This window comes from Lissotriton vulgaris, unplaced genomic scaffold (genome assembly GCF_964263255.1).
Source record: "Lissotriton vulgaris unplaced genomic scaffold, aLisVul1.2 SCAFFOLD_1098, whole genome shotgun sequence".
Lineage (NCBI taxonomy): Eukaryota > Metazoa > Chordata > Amphibia > Caudata > Salamandridae > Lissotriton > Lissotriton vulgaris.
In genome coordinates this window covers 1-14,621 of record NW_028248515.1, presented here as the reverse complement: position 1 = coordinate 14,621, position 14,621 = coordinate 1, and the positions used below count along the sequence as shown (strand labels likewise).

The window sequence follows — 14,621 nt, the reverse complement described above, 5'->3', positions numbered from 1 at the left end:
TGTAACTATATTATCTTGTCCTCGGACTTACCCGATGATCTAGTCATACCATTCACAACTTTTTTTGTGGATCATTCATCAGAGATGTGAAGCTATACCTGCTTACTTTCAATAATGGGAATGCTATAGCGTTCTTCAGCCCACCTTGGCTGAGTGAAAATTAATATAAATTATGATTTTTTGCAAATATGCTCATGCCTGGAAGAAATCAGCTCCACCAAGGCCTTAGGGACCACCTCGCCACCTCTGGATAAGGTCATCAGTTTACATATGTCCATTATAAGCTTTGTATATTGTTTATCGAAGGGCTTCAGTACTTTCGCTAAATTACAGACCTCACTATTCTTGGAAATCCATATCAGCCATATATTTTACCAAAATGTGGACAACCATCACAGAAGTAAATCGATACTTGGAGTGGGAGAGAAGACATGTGACTGATCCACTGGATAAACCCATGGTTTTCATAAGACAACAATATAGAAAGACAAGAGTTACTTCTCATGCCGCCTCGCTTAGGCCACTTGGCTCTTGAGGAACTCTTGAAAGATAATCCTTAAATACACAACTCATCAGCCTACTATACAAAACATTGCCAAAAAAATAAAGACTTCTCTTATCAGCAGTGCTCTAACTCTCATGCAAACCATTAAGAGACGTAACTTGCTATCTTGATCCGTAAACCACCTTCCATTCAAGCATTTTTACTGGCCTTCTCTATCAAGTACAATCTCTCTGATTTCACCTTTCAAATTCCAAGACCCCAATCACTCTTTGCGAAAGACTACATCTGGCAAGACAGTTTTATAAAAATTCTACTCCATGTCTAATGTCATTCTATCTTATTTCAAGCTGGCATTTTCCCAATTACGTCAAGTCTCCTTGATTTGTTAACAATAACTCTGGCAAATATGGACAAATGGGTGCTCTACAGTCAATCAACTCCTATGAGTCTTTAAATAATGCAATCGAAAGGAAATATTACAGGATTCGCACCTCTTACCTCTTGTGAGGGAAGGATTTAATCAAATTCAATTTTAAAAATCACTACACTTTATTAATGAATTTGAGAAGAGCACCTCCAACATATGATTAGGCCTTGAGAAAGAGGCTTTGACCTTGAAACATGTTGGTTGTCGTGTTCGAAATCTTGTATGCATGATATATTGAAAACAAGAATTTTCGCAATACATTAACTTTGGTGAATCTCAAAGTAGATTTTATGTGTGACTGGTGATGATTTGTTTGGTCTTCATGCATGCTGTTTAACCTCCAATTGGACAACATCTATCATGACTGCTTAAATCTAGCAGATGGAAATAGGGCTGACAATTATTCTGCTGGACCAATTGGCAGTCTTGACATGGTCCATTATGCTAATCTCCTTCCGGAGCGCTCTTTGGTCAGCCTCCATGTTATTGCTTTAGACTGGCTCTCCCAGTTCATAACAAGTAGAAATCATCTCTCTTCCCATGCCCAACTCCGTTTGGGGTTATTCAGGGCCCCACTCTTACATCTCTAGTTTTCAATCTCTAGATCTTTTGACACACCATCAGGAAACTGAAACACTCCTCCAATTAACACCTGAAACCTAAGATAGGACCCTACTTTCTTGCAATCATACACTGGATGATCCAGAGCCTTCTTAAACTACAAAAAGCAATGCTGCAGTTCTGACATGCATGGTGTGTCATTAACTGGTAGTGCTGCGACCTTCGATGTTTCCCTTAAACTATGTGAGAACCTCTGCCTCAACTTGAACTCAACCCTCATCCATGCACCACTGGTCAAATCTCTAATGTATCTGTTCCACCTCCTCAAACTTCTTAGGTGGAACTTTTTTTTTTGTGATCCATGCTCCAAGTGCAAGCCACCCTTCAATCGCACTCTCTCCTCTACGGACTCCAGCTTAGTACACCTGAATGTCCACAAACTAAACTCTGCTGCGAGCTCTTTCCACAGCTCTGGCCACATCTGCACATCTCTCCTACCGTACAAGGACTCTAATGGCTGCCAGTCATGCATGTCATTCAGGGTCCTCTACTTTCCACCCACAGTTCTTTAAAGAATTGTACTACTGTTCCAAGAAAAACAAAAAGAGTAGTGATCATAACAGCTTAGACCGACTGCACCAATTCCAGAACGAGATACCTCAAGGCTGCAATTTCCACTGTAAAGAGACACTTGTCTCTGTCCAAACCGCCACAAGTGTTAATCAGTTCTAATCTAGAAAACACAAGGACTGGATACCGTTACAGAAACTTTTTTTTAAAAGTGATTGTTTTGCCTCCTGCAATATTTTATGAATCACCTCCCATAGGAACACTTTTGGAATTACCACAATGATTCTAATGACCTTCTGAATACGACGACTCTTCCACCGATAAATTATTTGGTAATCTATCTTAAAACTGACCTCTAAAAAATGTCCCAAGTTATGCATGAAATATGAAACACCAAAACAATCCAAATGCATCTCTGTGAAAGGTTCACGCCTTGCCATGGCATCAAATGTGCAACAAGATGGGTGCACATCTCTGGTGTGGGGTGGAGTGGTGTGGCTCACTGGTTAGAGGCGGCAGCCCCGTAAGCAGAGAACGGCCCGGTACCAGGGTTCAATCCCTGACGCGGCAGGGTCGTGGACCAGGGTCAAACGGACTCGATAATTCTCGCCTCGGTGCATACTTTAACCAGGGAACACACTCGGCAACTCTGGGCATTAAGCTTGCCTCATCTCTACAACGGCCCCCCCACAGACGCCGGGGATGCCTGGTTTCACTTTGGAGATACCCAGAAAGGGACCATCTCACAGGGAAAACCAGGACGGGTTCCCCAGCGGTCTCAGCGCCAGGATACTCCTTGGAGTCACAGTGCGCTTTACAAGTACACCCACATTTACATTTACATGACATTTAACTCTCCTCATATGCTACACCCTCCATGCAATACACAGGTGCAAACTCTGGCATGGAATGTAAAAGACAATAGGGTCAAAAGGCCACACTCATGGCAGTTGTGCGTGAGAGAAATAGCAAATAACAATAACAACAACTAAGACTATTCTAGTTCTATCCCATCAGTGTCACATATGGGGACATCTTTCTGCTTTATGGTTGGTCTCTTTATTTAACGAGAAGAAAGTAATGGAGTAAGCATCTGGAAAGTTGGCATCTGAGAATGAAAGCATGAATAACGTTTCACTTTAGCAACACAAAGGTGCATCAAACCGTGGTGCCAATACATTCATCAGAAGCAACTGAACACAGTGCCTCCGGAGGGTGAAAAAAAAATAGTTATGTATTGTCAGTTAGTGACTATGTAACAGCAGTACGAACAGTGTAAATACTCCAACTTACACATAAGGATGGCCCAGGAGTTTAAACAGTTACACAACTTACGTGTACATCACATACCACATACCGTAAGGGGAGGAGATCTATCGTGAATTGTTAACTGAGAAACAGCTCTTACGCAGTGGTCAGAAAAAGCTTACCTCTTTCTGACGTTCTTTGTATTTTTCTGCCTGAGCATTCAGTTCTTCTTGCATCCGGAGACGCGCAGCGGCCAGGGCTTCATGCTGGCGCACCACCTCAGTTGGATCTGCGGAAACACCAATGATCACAAATGTGGCAAGACAATGAAAAATAAAGCAAACAAAAGTGATGTCAGGATCCAGACATAGTCAGAAGTAACTTCCCTGAGGAACAGTGGATGCTTGATGCAAACTGTAGGTTGAGGAGATAAAGACAGCTCATTCCAGAAAACTGCACACACTCCCTCCAGTGCTTAACTTGCAAAATATGAAGTCCAGGTGCTCAGATTTTTAAAGGAGGCCACACCCACTTCCTCCACTGGTCCCACCCACTTACTCTATTGGCTCTACCCACATCCTCAGCTGGCACTGCTGAAAGCCAGATATACCACCATCCATATCATGAGCACCACATTCCAGAACGTGTATGCACATGTTGAACAAGAGAGGAGGATCATGCCTTCAGCAGCAGGTTCTGGGTTGGCCCATATATTTTAGACTGAACAAAACAAACTAGTGAGATGAGTCACCAGACCCACAGGCTACACATCTCGAGGAGCTTGGTGAAGACCTAGCCGATGGAGTCTCGGCTGGAGATGCAGAGTGGGGAATTCGCTTTGCTGCTGGCTACAACCCACCTACTGCACAATGATGTGACTGTACTAAAAGTTTAAATTGTTAAATGTGTTCAAATCATTTCCTACCTTTCGCAGCCCTCCCGTTTCCTTTTTCGAGGCTCCACTGGAACGCTCATCACAATTTGTGTTGCGTCTCGATTGCTTTCATCACAACAGATGGGGAAGGACCTTGTTGTCCCGTTGTTCCCACTTCCAGTTCTTTTTTGTTCCTCATTCTGTTTTTGCATGAGAAGAACTGGATGCGTAAGCGCTCTGTCTCAAGCAGTGTTCTGCTCCTGTCTCACCTGAACTAAGAACAGCTATCAGAATAACCACCACATGGCCTAGGCCGGTGCACCCAGGCGCAGACATTGATGGTACCATTGGCGGGATAAGCACTGCTGTTTGTTACCAATGTATAAAAGGTCCTTCGATCCCCAAAGTCCCCTCGTGTGCTTCAAAGCCTCTTCCTCTTCATATGTAAGCTCAAGGACATGGTGTTTTCTGGGTCCCATATACCCACCCCACCTTCTGTCCGTCCAGTAACGACCTCACCATGTGCCCCTGGGAGGACCTTGAATCTCCTTTTATTCACTAGACGATGCATTAACATGCCAACGCAGGACCCAAGAAATGAATCCACCTTTAATGCGAGTATAAAAGTCATGGCCCTGAGCTCCCAGTGGCTTCTTCTTGTGGGCTGCTTACCATGGCCCAGTATGCCCTGACAACAGCAGCAGCTCCACAACATACGTCTGCCTTACACCCTGGGCACTCCGCGCCAAAAGAGGATATATTCTCCGTAGCTCACGCGGGTGAGATAGGCTTAAGGGAGTAGATTAAATTGTGCCACTTTAACTTGATACCCCAGGGGTGTAGGATATTATTAGCATCCAGCCTGTGTCACTTATTTCCTATTCAGTTTTTCTCTGACGAATATGAAATCTGCTTTGATTGATGTATGTGTTGGTGGTTTCTACCCATTGTTGCTATTTTCTCCAGGGCTGCGGTGCTTGAATTCTGTAAGTGACTCCACATGCAACATGCAACGTAGCAAACATGATTTGCTTTTCCATTACTTGCTTCACAGTTTACAAACTACTGTTAGCATCAGGTTACAGAATCCTTAATTACTGGGACAGCCTTTTAGTTCTGATTAATCTAAGGCCTGCTGCACAACATGCTGCCTGCTTCTGCTTATTAGCGCTGTGGCTGCGCAGTATGCTAGGGAGGGACGTGTGCAAAAACACTGATCATTGGTCCAACTTGGGAGTCAGGGGGACACACTTATCAATTCGCCAAGGAGTGACGTGGCCAGGCTAATAATATATTTTGAAAGCAGTCATTGGAAGCGCACTCGCGCTACTATTTGATTGTAGGGATCTCTAACTTACGCTGAGGCAGGGACCCTGGCAGTTTCTGGTGGTGTGTGTGTGTGCCTCATAATAAAGCGGGGAGCCGCAGAATCCAATTTGAAATATTTTATGCACACAGTCAGGTGCGATATCAGCTCTTTACCAGGGAGGCCGTGTGAACTTAGTGAGTAGGCAGCAGCCAATACCGTGTGTAGTCCCAGCCATGACAAATAAGTGCCGGTGCGTAGCACTGGAAACTACAGGTACAAATTAAGCACTGAATATATGCCTTTTTTTAAGCAAAAGCTGTTCGAGAGCTATGAGTACGCATCATATCACCTGTGCGATATCCAGAGAAAACTTTTATTGAATGCGATGGCATATTTTGCTGCACCAGCAAAATTAATCTACAGATGTTACTAATAGGAGCTGCAGGCGCCTCATATTGCTAGTGCCATCTTTTTTTATGAATGCATTCGCACTGAACTTTAAAACCCCAATTTGTAATTCTTTTTAACACCGAAAGCCTAATTACTGTTGTTTTTAGGTCTCGGCCTGCGTAGGCTGCGCTTGCGCAGTCTCGCTCCGAGACTTTATGTCTTAGAGAGTGGAGCTTGAACCCTCCCCTCTTCTCCATTGGCTGGCTTCCTAAACAGAGGCCAGCCATTGGAGAAGAGGCCCGAGTGATGTCATTCTTTGTATGTAAGCCCTGTCCTTTTGCGATTGGGGGGCGTGTTTTTTTACTTTCTTTCTCTGCTATAAACAACAGTCAAAAACACCCTCCCCAGTCTGAAAAGGACAGGGCTTAGATAGAAAGAAGAACCATTTGTCTGTAAGACCCGTCCTTTTCAGTCTGGGGGTGTTTTCGACTTGGTTACAGCCGAGAAAGAAAGTCAAAAACACGCCCCCAATCGCAAAAGGACAGGGCATAGATACAAATGGCAGTGCTTGTTCACACAAGGCCAGATGAGCATGGTGGCGAGGGTACTTACCGAATGGTTCAGGCTGATGCGTGATGGGCTGCGTTCTCTTCTCGCTTAAGGACTCCTGCCTTTCCCTTTCCGTGGTATGTCTGCTCTCACAGGCCGACGTCTCCAGTTCGCTCCCCTGCAGCCTGCTATCTAAAGTCTTCAGCCCCTTTTCTGTGGGCTGTCTGACTCCATAGACCGCGGTATCCTGCTCACTCGCCTGCAGCCTGCTGTCTAAAGCCTTCAGCCCCTTCTCTGTGGGCTATCTGTCTCCATAGAGAGAAGTCTCCTGCTCACTCGCCTGCAGTCTGCTGTCTGAAGCCTGTACATCTGTCTGCGGGGTGTGTCGCTGCTCCCACGTCGATGCCTCCAGGCCTCTTTCCTGACCTGACGGTTGGTCTCATATTTCTGCAGTCTTGTCTCTGAGAATGGAAAGTCCCTCTCACACACTGACTTCTGCAAAACCCGTTCAGAGGAAGGCGAGCCATCGGAAACAGAGCCCAGCTGCTCGCTCCCCCGCACCCTCCAAGCCTTACTGCCTCCTTCGATTCATTGGCTCTCACTGCTCCCCGGTCGAGGCCTGCCTGACGCCGCAGAGTGGGCCCTGCGACCTGCTGCTCGGGCCTCCATGCCCTCTGCCGGTAGGGGGCTCTCTCTTGGCCCTGTTCAACTGTGTCACCTTGTAGAGGGACGTGGGAGGACCCGGTGGGGCCTGACAAGGGACGTGAGGCGTGGCTGGTGGGCTCGGGAGCCCATGGACACTCTGGTTTCGCGCAAAGCAGTCTATGTGGACGTGCTCCCCGTCCATCTTCCTCTACCCCCGCACCAGGTGTGAATGAACTGCCCCGCGACCTGTCCAGTCTTCCTTTATAGGCGACATTTAGAAGCGAAGGCTACATCAAAGCGGGGACAAAAAGCAACAGATAATAGCTATCAGTTAGGACTAATTAACCAAAAACACTTGAAATTCACACTGCGGCAAATGTTTGAATAGTGGCTCCAGTAAGTCTGGGAGGGCAGAGCCGCCCCTTGTGATGCAAACCCCGCTCTTCCCAGCCTGTCGCCCGCAGCAGTTGTCAGTTGCAGCTAACTGCCTCGACAACTGCATACGAATGAGGGCGGTTTATCTCAAGCACTTTGAAAGTACCCACCTAGTAAAGCTCACCTGAGATCCTCAGAACTGGTACCCCCACTGCCAGTCTCAAGGTCTGTCCCCTAACCTTACACTGTCTATAAACTGATACAACAGGATAGTAATGGCCAACCTTATACTACAGATCATATTTAAGACATACCGATCTCTAACGTTTCACTATCAGCTTTATAGCTGCTTATTGTTACCGCTTCTTCATAGCGCCACAATTTATAGCAAAGGCATAGCGCTTCAATATATTGACACGTTGAGCAAAATGACTGGGCCATAAAAAAAATGGGGAGGGGGGGGCCCATTTGAATAGTTTGAGCCTAGTGTCTGCTGAGCAGAGGTGGTAGTGTGGGTGGTTGTTGATATTCAAAACAAAATGACTGGACCATAAAAAAAAAAAAAATGGGGGAGGTCCCATTTGAATAGTTTGAGCCTAGTGTCTGCTAAGCAGAGGTGGTAGTGTGGGTGGTTGTTGATATTCAAAGCACTACTGGAGAAAACTGCCGTGCACCCCAGTGAAATCCGTGAATGTTCATTTCCACAACCAGAGGGTTGTGTATCAGCGCACACATAATGCAAAGAATGAAACTATAAATATAGCCAGGTTCTGAGCTGGGATGGTGCAGTGAGATAAATAACGGTGATGGATCAAGCCCTGATCTTTGGACTGGGTAAGAGTGGTCTGCGTAATTCAGACACTCTGTTCATCACCACCCCCTTTTAAGAATGAAACTGGTCATTGATCACCGCTAACAGATATGTGTTTCAAAAGAAACTCTAGCACAGCAGTGTAGTCAGAGTAGCCTGCACATCACAGTGCTTAATTTATTGCTGAAAATGTGTAGCTAGCCTAAAATGTAAAAAAAAAATGTAAATGTAAAATGTAAATGCCAGCATTTGTAGAGCGCACCGCAACATCCAACGGAAGTGTCCCGGCGCTGTCCGTATACCGCTTAGGAACCCTTCCTGGATTTTCCCTGTGAAATGTCCACTCCTGGGCACCCCTAAGGTGAAGCCAGGCATCCCAGCGCTTTTGGGACCATTGTGGAGATTAAGCAAGCTATTGCCCAGAGTTACAGAGTGGGAGCCATGATAAGAATAGGCACCGAGGCGAGAATTATCAGGTCCGGGGAAATTGCGCCCAAGACCGGCGGAGGCAGGTATTGAACCCTGGTCCCGGGCCAGACCTCTGCATCAGGGTTTGCCGCTCTAACCATTGAGCCACACTTCTCCACAAGCCTACAGCGTGTGTTGTCTTCTAACCTTGGAGTAGGGGCACCTGTGCAGTACTGTTAGGTAGCGCCGATATCTGGAAAGACATTTTTTTGGGGAGTTTTATATAGCGCGAACATGACCAGAAGGTATCAAAGCGCTTTACATGAACAACACTTTCATTTTTAGGTCTCGGCCTACGTAGGCTGCGCTTGCGCAGTCTCGCTCCGAGACTAGGTCTTAGAGAGTGGGGATTGAACCCGCCCCTCTTCTCCATTGGCTGGCTTCCTAAAAGGAGGCCAGCCATTGTCTCTGGTGAATCGTCAACTCTCAGATTATCTGGAACAGAGTAACCTCCTTGACCCCTCACTGTCAGTCTTCCGTGCAGGTTTCAGCACGGAGTCTGCACTAAACGAGGTGTCAGACACGATCAGGCGAACATGACCAGAAGGTATCAAAGCGCTTTACATGAACAACACTTTCATTTTTAGGTCTCGGCCTGCGTAGGCTGCGCTTGCGCAGTCTCGCTACGAGACTAGGTCTTAGAGAGTGGGGATTGAACCCGCCCCTCTTCTCCATTGGCTGGCTTCCTAAAAGGAGGCCAGCCATTGTCTCTGGTGAATCGTCAACTCTCAGATTATCTGGAACAGAGTAACCTCCTTGACCCCTCACTGTCAGTCTTCCGTGCAGGTTTCAGCACGGAGTCTGCACTAAACGAGGTGTCAGACACGATCAGGCGAACATGACCAGAAGGTATCAAAGCGCTTTACATGAACAACACTTTCATTTTTAGGTCTCGGCCTGCGTAGGCTGCGCTTGCGCAGTCTCGCTACGAGACTAGGTCTTAGAGAGTGGGGATTGAACCCGCCCCTCTTCTCCATTGGCTGGCTTCCTAAAAGGAGGCCAGCCATTGTCTCTGGTGAATCGTCAACTCTCAGATTATCTGGAACAGAGTAACCTCCTTGACCCCTCACTGTCAGGCTTCCGTGCAGGTTTCAGCACGGAGTCTGCACTAAACGAGGTGTCAGACACGATCAGGCTGCTGCTGGACGAAAAGGGACCCCCACCATGCTAGTTCTCTTGGAACTATCAGCAGCTTTTGACACCATCTCTCACAGGATCTTGTTAGATAAACTGCGGGAAATTGGTGTCATGGGGAGAGCGTTGGACTGGATACATAGCTTTCTCTTTGAAAGATCTCAATGTGAACAACTTGACACCTTGGTATCCAGAACCACAATCGTGCATAAGTGAGTTCCTCAGGGCTCTGTAGAAGTTCCACACTGTTCAATATTTACGGGTCTGTTATTAAATCATGTGGTTTTATACCGTCTCTTATGCCAACGACTCACAGATCATTGTCTCTATCGAGAAGGACTCAGGAGAAACTAGAGATAGATTCAAAGCATGTATGACCAAAATTGCAGTATGGATAAAAAAGAACTTCCTGCAATTAAACTCAAACAAAACCGAGATCCTCCTGTTCGAGCAGTTATGGACTAAGGATTGGTGGCCAGAAGAACTAGGAGATGCTCCCTTACCTAAATCTTGGGCAAAAAATGTGGGTGTACCAATCGACTCCAAACTTTCTATGGAGCAGCATGTGAAAACACTATCCGGCAAGTGTTTTGAACTACTCCGCGTGCTAAAGAAGATTTTTAAGGGGGCGGGGGGGGGGGGGGGGGGGGGGGGGGGACGTGCTTTCTTTTATGTTGCCCCCGAATTCTGGAATGCTCTACCAGTTGACCTGCGGTCCTTTACCACATTCAGGGCCTTCAAGAAAAAATTAACAAGCATTTGCAATGCAATAGGTCTCGCATTAGGAAAGTTTGAGCTATTGGTATTGTAAATGACAAATTTGTTATTTATGTGTTGGTTTTGAAAATAGTGAAATTAATACCTTTGTCATTTACAATGCCAATAGTTTTAACTCGCAAATATGACACCTATAGCATTTGTAATGCAATATGTGTTGTATTTACATGACTTAGATGTATTGATATTACAAAAACCAATGGCTTTTATTCATTTGAAATAATTAATACTTAAATAAAAGTTATTGCAATTTATAATGGCAATAGCTTAAACTTTGGTAAATAACTTTTGTGAAGATTATGTTAAGTGTATTTTATTGTGACAAAAATCCAAGCACAGAAGTGAAATATTAACATATTTTTGTGGCATTTGTAATAAAGCTTGAAACATTGAGAGAACATATTTGAACCAGTTGTTGTTGAATGGTTGCACAGTTTGATGTTGTGGTGGCGCTGAGTGATGTTGTGGTTGCGACGACTGATGCTGTAGCTTTCAGTGATGCTGTGGTAGCGCATAGTGATGGTGTGGTGCCCCTGAGTGATGCTTTGGTGATGCTGTGGGGATGCGATACACAGATAGAGTGAGGGCGATAGATAGAGGGAGGGCGATAGATAGACAGATAGAGGGAGTGCGATAGATAGATAGAGTGAGGGCGATAAATAGAGTGAGGGCGACAGACAGATGGAGCGAGGGCGATAGGTAGAGAGATAGAGTGAGTTAATGATTAATGATTTCTGCTGTGGGCAGCGTGCTCCTCAGAAGCATTCCCCAGGTAAAGGGAGGCTTTGTAAGAGCCGCATTCCAGGCAATTTATAGTGACGGGATGACGAGAGGCAGAGAATGTGATGAGAATTGGCCGACCCGCAGGCCTCCGATTTTGCTGATGCGCATGAATCTCAGTAATTAGTCTGCACACAAAGTGATATATTTATCCCCCTTAGCCGTAGCCGTTGAACCACTGGCTCTATGTGTCGCATGCATGCATTAACGTGGCAGTCTATTTTGGCCAGCAGGCGCACCCACAACACAATGAAAATAAACTACTATTACCCAATGTAACGGTACCCAATTCATCCACCTTAGAAGCTGGAAGTGTGAGTTGGTCCGGCCAGGATGTGAATTGATGACCTTTATTACACCCTGACCCCCTAGGCCTGATCAGGGAGTCTCACAAGGACCCCCAAGGTCACGTAGGGATACGCGTAGGGTACCCGGGGGGCCAAATGTCTGGGGCAATTGACTTCCCAACCCCAGGGACTGCCACCCCAGGGGCTTATTTTAATGGGGTGGGGGGGCTCTGAGGCCCCCACAGCCCCGGAGACCGCCACCCCCGGGGCTTCTTTTATTTGTAATAATGGGGGGCCCAGAGGGACAACCCAGCCCCGGGGACCACCACCCCCCGGAGCTTCTTTTTAAAAAAAAAAATGTTTTAACTATGTGGGGGGCTTAAGCCCCTCCACACGCCCCGGGGACCGCAACTTCCCCCGGGGCTTCTTTTATTTGTAATAATGGGGGGCCCAGAGGGACAACCCAGCCCCGGGGACCACCACCCCCCGGAGCTTCTTTTTAAAAAAAAAAAAATGTTTTAACTATGTGGGGGGCTTAAGCCCCTCCACACGCCCCGGGGACCGCAACTTCCCTGGGGCACTAATATTCAAAGTAGTGGGGTCCGTGACGGACCCCCTAGCCCAGGGGACCATTACCCCCCGGGGCTTTTAACTGGGCGATGTGGGCCTCCACAAGAAATAAACATCGCCCACTGGGGTTAGTATTTAAAAGCGGACTACAGCTACCAGAATTCCCACAGCACACACCCACATGGGCGGGACATTTTAATGTGCTCAGGTGGACTGCTTTGATGGGGCTTCCATTGCCAGTGATCCAGGGCGTTGTGGCACCCGAAACGCGTTTGGCTCACTTGTGTGCAGTCTTTGGCTGAATAAGTCTAAGGAGCAATGGACTAGCACGTGTGATGTGGCTTCATCTTTGGGGGCAAATATTATATATTTTTTAGGCATACAAACGTCTCAGCAGTCACGCAGAAAAATGACGAGGCGAACCCAGGAATTGGTGCTGGTTATTTTATTCTGCTCTCCACCACACCACCATTACGCGTTTCGGCCGGCCACGGCCTTGATCACATGACAACGTGAGGGGCGTATGTGCTCAATTTAAAGTGCTAGTGCCAAAGAAAAAACCTTGCTAGTAGTAGACAAACAACATACTATCTTGACTTGTTAATGCTTGAATGCAATTAACCACGAGCCTGTCAATTCTGGAAATAGCTCATGAGAGCCCGAAAGGCATTGCTGTATGAATACAGTGGTAAACAATGGCGGTCACTCATATAAATACATTTATAAATATATAAATAATTATAAATATTAAAATAAATATGAATTGAGCATAAATATAGTTATAAATATAGCAGCAATCATAAGAATAACAACATTCCTATACCGATTCATAATAAAGTCAATGTTGCTCCACCATTTCTGATATAAACCCAGATTTTACCTCCTTTCAGTTGCCCCAAGTAATGAGAAAACAACTGACATATCATGAGCTAAAACAGGCATATGTGCAAAAATTAGCAATAAATATTGGCATAAAAGATAGGTGCTACCAAGTGTAAACTAGTGCAACTGGCTAAAAAATGTGTGTTTTAAAACAATGCTGTTTGATAGAAAATGTAGGAATAAAAATGGGCTATAAGTATGTTTACAATTTACAATTAATTTGAAAAAATCATGTTCACAAATAAGTGTGACAGTCTTCCCCTTCACAAACACGGAAGCCACGGACAAAGGAGGAAGCACCGACGTGCTGGGGGTTGAATGGACCCCCCATTACCCTTTGTCCAAACTTGGCTCATGAGGCACTGACTCCTACCTTCCTAAGCTTATTGCATCAGAATTACTGATAGAGCTAGGGACACTTGTAAATATAAATTATATATACACATTGATAAAGAGAATATCATCACACTTCTTTGTACAAACACCTTAAGATTTTTTTGTGGTAAAACATTAGTGAGTGACAGGGGGATCTGACCCTGGTCCTGACGAAGGGGCATAGCGCCCCGAAACATGTTGACCCGCACAGGAGAGTAAGCCCATTAACTTGCTGTATCTCTCCGAATCACTTTTTTAACAATACCAGCCAGTGTCTATTAAATAGTTTTTTAATTATATTTCACCACTGACCCTACTGACACTCACTCCTATTCAGTCACATAGCACCCACATAAAAAGGTGCTCCAGCGTAGTCGCTTGTCGCAGCACTGCCCCGTCCCGCAGCGGGCGGGAAGAACCCAATGATGAAGCAGGACACCAAGGGCCCTTTTGGTGTGTGAGGGGTATTTTAACGCACAGTGTGTATTCCATGAACATCAGGATACATACCAACTCTACGTGAGGTGGACCTTTGTTGATAAACTAGTCTTCCCCTGCGTTCAGACCATTGGGGGTCTTGGTGTCTAGTAAGAAAATGTGTCTAGTCTCCAATCTGCGCAACATGGCTTCATGGTATCTGTATATATATATATATGTGTATATATATGTGTATATATAATATATATATATATATATATATATATATATATATATATATATATATATATATATATATATATATATATATATATATATATATATATATATATATATATTATATAACCACGCTGACTTCGCTTGTTGTCTTATAGAGCGGAAGTTACCCGTGAGGAGTGTGCTTTGTTGTGGACAAGTGTGGCTTTTTATGTTAAACGGTAGTCCGGCCATTGAAGCGCACCACCGCCTAGGATGTAATGGCAGGTCTCTGGCTTAGTAACGACAAAGCTAGCAGAGAGACCCCCAGGAGATAGATATGATCAAGCCACCTCGGTGGTGAAACGCGTTATGGCGGACTTTTTGATGGAATAAAACGCTACAAGCCTTTTTGCACTTACCTTGGGCTCGTGTCTGCTTCTTGGTGCTG

General features: G+C 45.5%; 1 protein-coding gene across 1 annotated transcript in view; it reads right to left on the bottom strand.

The window, feature by feature from the left end:
* The window catches only part of LOC147664085 (selenoprotein S-like), a 36,342-nt gene extending 32,741 nt beyond the window's left edge, over positions 1 to 3,601 (bottom strand). The window contains exon 1 of the mRNA XM_086949998.1: positions 3,494 to 3,601. Coding sequence (XP_086806124.1) covers positions 3,494 to 3,547 — 54 coding nt within the window. The 5' untranslated portion in view covers positions 3,548 to 3,601. The remainder of the gene's footprint in view (positions 1 to 3,493) is intronic.
* Positions 3,602 to 14,621: the final 11,020 nt, after the last annotated feature.